This window comes from Mus pahari, chromosome 10 (genome assembly GCF_900095145.1).
Source record: "Mus pahari chromosome 10, PAHARI_EIJ_v1.1, whole genome shotgun sequence".
In the NCBI taxonomy this organism is placed as follows: Eukaryota; Metazoa; Chordata; class Mammalia; order Rodentia; family Muridae; genus Mus; species Mus pahari.
The window spans coordinates 96511815-96519321 of record NC_034599.1 but is presented as its reverse complement, the minus strand read 5'-3'; the positions used below and the strand labels follow the sequence as shown (position 1 = coordinate 96519321).

Below are 7507 nucleotides of genomic sequence, written 5' to 3'. Positions count from 1 at the left end.
TCATTCTCCATCACAGAGCAAACAAACAAAACTAATTAGAAGTCAGATGTGGTTATACACGCCTACATGTCCAGCCCTCCGGAAGCTGAGGCAGGAGGATCATAAATCTGAGGCCAGCCTAGTTTATAGCAAGACCCCGCCTGTCTCAAAAAGCAACAAAACAAAACAAAAAATTAAAAACAAACAAACAACAACAAAAGAAGAAAACTAATGTTCTGCTACATAGTTCCCCACAGACAAGGCAGGAAAATCATATTATTATTTTGATAAATACAAAAAAATCCAATCCCAGTCATGTTTTTATGATGTAAGCAACTCATGGAGAAAGAGAGAACCTTAGTATTGCTAATAACACCTAAAAGCAGAAGGGTAGTACACATTTTTTGCTGTAATAACCCTTTTCGGAGCTTCTTGACAGGGTCCTAAGAGTTTCCAGGACCTGTAAAACCAGCCTCCACCTACTTCTGAACCAAACAGTTGTTCTCCTAGCAAAGTCTGCTGCAGAAATGCCTGTCTATTTGCACTCAAAGGCATGTACAAAACTATTCCCAAACTACCGATTGTAGTAAGCCATGCCTGGAATGATGATGAGGAGGAATGCTAAAAATCAGAAAGAAAGGAAAAAAAACTGGCATTATTCAACAAAAGATGCAAGAACAACACTGGAAAGAAACAGATCTAACAAAATAACTCAAGGAAGACACTGGGTTCAAACTCAATGTGCAAAAATTGTGGCATTTTCCTGATTGTGTCTTCTATTTCTTTAAGTTTTGTTTTTGTTTTTAATTACTTGTATACACACACACACACACACACATGCGCGCGCGTGCGCACGCACACACATGGGCCCCCACAGAAGCCAGATGACCTGTAGCCCAAGTCCAGGGGTGTCAGGTCCCCCTGTCGCTGGAGTTACAGGTAGCTAGGTGTGAGCCATCCAACATGGGTGCAGGAATTGAACTCAGGACCTCTGGAAGAGCAGCACGTGCTCATAACCACTGAGCCATCTCTCCAGCACTCTGAGCTTGGTTTCCAGACAAGGTCTCTAGCCTAGGGAAGTCTCCAATAAGGCATGTAGTTGAAACCTCGAACTCCTAATCCCACTGTCCCCACTTCCCAAATGCTGGGGTTACAGGCCTGCACCTCCATACCAGGCCCCGCTTTTGGATTTGTTTTTAGATCCTAGTAATGTATATAAAATGAAATGAAATTTTTGTTTCTAGCAGCACTGCCTGTAAGAACGGAAACGGTACTACAATCGTCAGTCAGGGCGAGAGATGACATATTCTTCATTCACATGATATGAAACAATAGCTCTCACTGATAACTGGTGGGCAATCAGACATCTCTGCATAGGTGAATCATACCAACTTAATCTTGGGTGAAAGAGGCCAGGCTCTGCGCTGTACCATTTCATCTCTGTGGAGTCCTGAAGTGAGCAGACTTCTGTTTCTGTTACAAGTCCAGGTAGGGGCCACCTATGGGAGAAGCTCTGCAAGGATTCTACCTCTTGAACGTGGACTGGCTCTACTGGAGTCCTCTTGGTGATAACTAATTATTACACCGTGCTAGCAGGATTTGTTGTACACCTGCTATGTTTTAATTCGAAGTTCTTCAAGTTTTATTTAAAATTACCAGACTTTTCCCAGGCAGACGTCGCACAGCCTTGTGGACAGGGCTACAGCCGGGAGAGCGAGGAACTCTGAATGCGGGTCAGATCTTTGCCTGAGCCAGGCCTCACACAGTTGGGACAGCAACACTAGTGCACGCGGTGTGGAGTGGGAGGGCTGGGGAAGAAACTATGGGCTGTGCCACAGAAGAGACAGCCTCCACTGGGGTCGCAGGACAACGGGAGGACCTCAGCTTGGTCAACTTAGAGTCCTTAGTGAGAAGTGAGAATTCCCGAAAGAAAATTTGTGTTAAGGTCTTAAGTATATATATGCGCTCCGGCTTTTCACCCAGGGACCGAACGGGGACAGAGAGAGGATAGTGTCCCTAGCCACCCGAGTATCTGCTTGGCCAGATAAGGAAGGCATGGAGGGTGTGGCAGTGGCGACCAGCCCGGACTGGGGCTGAAGAACCTTTCCCAGTAAGCAGATTCATCAGTCAACACTCTGCCTTCTGGGTAAAGTGCACCTAGGCTGGGGGAGAGCAACCAGGACGCAGTTGTTCCACAGTTGAGAATGAGGCTGCTCATCTGCTCCTTTCTATGCGTGGGGACCCTAGGTGAGTGTGCTGAGAGCCAGGCAGGGGGCCGGCGCTCCCGATTCTCTGGGGAGGGGACCAGGTGTCATTTGCTGACCAGCCACTTCAGGGATCAAATGCTGTCTGTGGCTGGACAGACTCTGATCCTAGGGAAGAGCAGTCACTTTGGACTGGAATCCAGTTGCCACGCACTGCAATCCCCTGGCTGTCCTTTGCCCTCTCTGGGGCGGTTTCATCGTGGATTGTCTCTGACTCTTTTGCTTGCTTTTGGGACCCTTTTCCTGCCACATCCTCCTTAATACCAGGGAGGTGCCTAGACTTTTTGTAACTTGTTATGTCGCATTGGGTTGATATCCCTGGGAGGTCTGTCCTTTTCTGAAGGGAAATGGAGACATAGTTGGTGGCAGGGGGATGTGAAGAAGGGCTCAGCAGAGAGGAGGGAGGGGAAATTGTAGCTATATATGAGTGAGAGGAGAGGAAAATAAAAAACAAAACAAAAAAACAAACAAACAAAATCCCAAAACTTGTTTCACTGATTCGGTAGGTAAAGGAGCTATTGCCGTGATTGACGACATATGACCTCCAGGACCAAATGATAGAAGGAGGGAATTCACTCCTGAAAGCTGTCCTCTGAACCCCCATGTGGCTTCCACACAATGTTAACTCTTTTTTAAAAATGTTAGATTTATCCAGCAAACACACAGTTGCTGGAGAAATGAGTTCTAGGCACACAAATGCAGGAAGCCCTTTCGTGGGTGGAGAGAACGGACTCCTTCCTCCAGAGAAGACCTCACACACTGTGAAGAGCTCTTGCTGGCTCAACCACTGTTGGATCTTCCTCCCTTTAGCTTTGTCTGGTCTGAGACTGTGGTAAATAATGTCTAGGGTGAGCATCTTCCTTGGGCAGGCGGGTGGGCAGGGTAGCCAGAGCCTGGCAGAGAACAGAGATGATGCACAGTTTATGCCTGCCTCTTCTGCCCAGCAGTGCCATCTGTCACCACCCAGGGGGGTCCTTTTCCCTCAGAGTGCAGCTGCCTGGTCTCTCAGAATTCCCCTGAACTGAGCCAGTGTTCTGCTAAATAGCGTTCCACCACCATTGCCCAGAAGTTCATTTTCCCAACAGGCTTCATGCTTACATATCAGAGACGGGAGGCCCCTCTGGGCTTCGTTTCTTCATGACCTCTCTCCAGGCTACCAGACCAGGCCGGAGTCTGGAACCTGCGTTCCTCAAAACTCAGTGTTCCTGTCCAACAAGAATACTTGTGGTGTCAAATGACAAACAAAACAAAACAAAACCAAACCCTAAACCACCACTACCACCACCACCAACAAAAGACCCCAGCCAAAGCAGCTTAAATAGGAAACGCCTAACCGAGGGACACATATCCTAAAAACTTGCAAAAGTCAGGAGCCAAGCCACTGGTTTCTTCTGGGGTCCAGGAACTTTCTCATTCAGTGAGTGACCAGAGGCCACCAGCAGCCTTTCTCTTCCCCATGAAAAGGTCACAGCGTGCTAGACCACCTCTTCCTGTGTGTGTCAGGAGGCCAGTGGGGGAATGCTATTGAGGACCTTGTCCAGGTTATTAGACTCCACCCACTCTTAGCTTGTCTGTACACGCCCTCTTTTTAAAATATTTCTACTTGCCAAGCCAGGCCAGTGATGACAGGCCAGTGATGACAGGCCAGTGATGCACAGGCAGGGAATGAATTCACCAAAGAAAGAAGGAAGCAGTGGTTGAGTATTAGCTACACTGTGGCATAGCCAGTAGTCAGTAGAAACAGTTTAAACAGAAGCTTTGTAACAAGCTGGGGAGGGGTGCAGGCACATGGGTGTGTGTATGTGTGCCTGTGTGTATGTGTGTGTGTGTGTGTGTGTGTGTGTGTGTGTTTCAATGTAGGCAGTCTGCCAGCAATGGTGGCAGTTGAGGCTTATGGTTAGCAACAGGTTGGCCTTGGGGTTAGGATGATCTTGCTATGACTCAGAAATGGCTCAGCACAACCTACCAGTCCTATAGTGACATCTATCCTTTTTAGCTAGTGCATGTTATGATGAAGTCTTTGTCATGGAATAGTAGTCGTAGTGGCTTGCTCAAAGCCCGCTTTGAGGCCAAAGCAGCTTTGTTCTGAGACTTGAAGTGACTCAGCGAGGTTACCCCAGAATACTGATACATTGTTTACATACGATAAACTACACTCATTTAAAGGATATGTACAGTTCAGCTAACTTGACCCCCTCCATAATCGAGATTAAATAGCCCCTCCTTTCTGGGCCATCCCCACCTCACCCCTGTAAACACCCTGCCTCCCAGGCTCACACACATGGAGTGTAAGCACACATCCCTATGGGTTTGGCGTCTCTGCGTTTTCCATTTATTTCTTTATTGTGTGTGTGTGTCTCTGTTTGTGTGTATATGCTCTACAGGAGATGACTTTTGGAGTTGGTTTCCTCCTTACATCTTATGGGTTCTGGGGTCAAACTCAGGTCGTCAGGTTTGGCAGCAAGCACCCTTACCCGCTGCCATCTCAACAGCCTGGACGACTGAGTTCTCCTTTTTCCCCCTCTTTCTCTTCCCCTTCTCCTTTTCCTCCTCTTCCTCTTCCATCTCCTTCTCCTAATCTTCTTCCTCCTCTCTTCCTTTCTCTCCTCCTTCCCCTCCCACCACATTAGATTGTAATTATTAGGTAAGAAGTGGAATTAAATAAGTAATTAATTTGGATGCAAGTGTGCAATACTCAAACCAAAGTGAACCTGGAATTTCTGGGGGAAAAATTTTGTCAGTAACACAAGTAGCCACCCCCCCCCCCAACAATACAGTGGCCTGTTGAAGGAAAGAATTGGGCTTTGAGTGGGAGAGCATGTTGGACTGTTGGTTACTCTTGGATTTTTTTTTTTTTTTTTTTGGTTTTTTTTTGAGACAGGGTTTCTCTGTGTAGCCCTGGCTGTCCTGGAACTCACTTTGTAGACCAGGTTGGCCTCGAACTCAGAAATCTGCCTGCCTCTGCCTCCTCAGTGCTCGGATTAAAGGCGTGCACCACCACGCCCGGCTACCCTTGGATTTTGGAATGATTTCTATGGCTCTCAGAATCCAGACTCCATAATGGGTGCAGGTAAGGGTCACAACCGTGAAGTCTTGAGCAGGGATCCCAGTAGATCTACCTGTGCACCGCCACATGAGGATTCTGGCTTGGACCCCATTGGAAGCAGGGCAGATCACGGGTAAGGGCAGCTTCTATACATAGACAATAAACGGGCATCGCTGGGCTCTCATAGGTATTTGAATGACTCATTCCTCAAAACCTTCTCAATTGCCGAAAACAGTGGGGATAAAGCCTTCAATGACAGAGAGGCTATAATGGTTCCAAGGGGATCTACTTCACAGAACTGGGAGTTCTCTCTCTCTCTCTCCCTCCTTCTTTCCCTCCCTTCCCCTCTCCTTCCCCACTGCCCTCTCCCCATTTATGTGTGCTACATTCATACATGCCTATTCAATCATGTGTGGGTGGGTGTCCGCATGTGCGCACTCACTGTACTTGTGTAAGTTTGTGTGAAGGTTGGCAATTGACATTGGGTCCATTTTAACTGCTGAAACAGGGTCTCTCATTGAGCCAGAAGCTCATCAATTCTGCTAGTCTAGCTAAACAAGATCCGGGTCTCTGCCTCCTGAGTCCAGGCGGCTCCTTATCTACTGAGCCACCTCCACAGCCCCAGCGGCTTCTGTCACCTGACATAGTTGTTTGGAGGTTTATCAGGTGGCAAATACCACATTCACTCCCTCAGTGGCCAAGCCCTGTTCCACTGCGCGGAAGGCTTCACCACCCTTTGATCTCCTAGCCACTTACTGAACAGGGCAGGTTGTCTCTAGTGAGAGGCTTTTATGAAGAAGGCTGCCATGCACAGTAGTGGGCCCATCTTTGAGAGGATATGCGATTTTGTTTCTTTTGTATAAATACCTAAAATGATTGGGTCCTATTAGTAACTATATATTGAGGGGTTTTGTTTGTGTCTTTCACTTGTTGTTTTTGAGGTTCATTCAGGACTTAAAGCATGATGGTATCTATCTACTCTACCTTTAGTGCACACCCGATGTTTTTTTTTAAAATATTTATTTATTTATTTATTTTAATGTGTATGAATGATCTGTCTTCACACACACAAATCCAGAAGAGGGAATCAGATCCCATATAGATGGTTGTGAGCCACCATGCGGTTGCTGGGAATTGAACTCAGGACCTCTGGAAGAGCAGCTAGCATTTTTAACCTCTAGCCCTGAATGTTTTTCTTTTAGTTATTGAAAAAAAAATAGTTTTACTGTGAATATCTGTGGATTTGTTTGAGTTCCTGTTGTCAATTTTTAAATATATATTTAAGAGTGGAATTGCTGTGTCATATTGCTAATTCTGTGGTTATCTTTTGGGGGATTTTAATATATATGGAGAGAGTTAGAACAAAAGGGGCCCTGAGAATTCTCTCAAGGAACGCAGCCAATCCAGTTTGTGGATGACATACAGTTGGCTCTATTTTTAAGTATTAAGTGTGTTTTTCTGCGTCACGCCATAGGCGCCTTGTCTGCGTGGGCAGAAAACACCTTGGACTGGGTTCGTACTGAAGAGCTAAACTTCCTAAAATAGGGATGAGCTACAAGGAAGAAACATTATTTATTAATTATTCACAGGAGAACCCAACCCTCTCCCGCATGTCCCATTGTCTCTCTGTGTGTCTCTCTCAATGTCGCATGTCTCAATCTATGGCGCGTGGTCCGGTCCTCAGCGGAGCTGTGTCCAGAAGGCGGGTCCAATGAGAGGGCGGTGACATCAGTGGTTGGTCCGGGCAACGAGTGGGCGTTGACAGTGGGCGGTGATGAGAACGCTGTGTTCTGGGACTTCTGGGGAGCAACTCTTAGTGTGTCTGGAAGGGGCGCAATACCATGCTTAGAGGGAGAGTTTTTAGTGAAGGCCCCAACAATTAAGATATTTTTAATTGTATACACAGTGTGTGTGTGTGTGTGTGTGTGTTGGGGGTGGGGGGTTGTGCTTATGATTGAGGTATCCACACAGAGACCAGAAGATAATGCCCAATTCCTCAGTGCTGGAGTTACAGGAGGTTGTAAGCTGTGTGACTCAGGGCTGGGCATTGAACTTGGGTCCTCCAGAAGAGATGAATGTAGACTTAACAGTGACACTATCTCTCTGTGCCATCTGTCCAGGCCACTTAGTCAGCTCCTTGTCTTGTGTTTGATTCCCTCCTGTCAGCAGAGGAAGATAAGTGTTGTGTGTCCCTGGCACCTCTTTTTTTTTTTTTTTT

The 7507-nt window shown here is 46.8% G+C and overlaps 1 protein-coding gene across 1 annotated transcript in view; it reads left to right on the top strand.

Annotated features, from left to right (window-relative positions):
* Positions 1-2106: 2106 nt before the first annotated feature.
* LOC110327934 (inhibitor of carbonic anhydrase) overlaps positions 2107-7507 on the top strand; it is a 40868-nt gene continuing 35467 nt past the window's right edge. Inside the window, exon 1 of the mRNA XM_021207226.2 lies at positions 2107-2226. Within this exon, the coding sequence (XP_021062885.1) occupies positions 2184-2226 (43 nt within the window). The 5' untranslated portion in view covers positions 2107-2183. The remainder of the gene's footprint in view (positions 2227-7507) is intronic.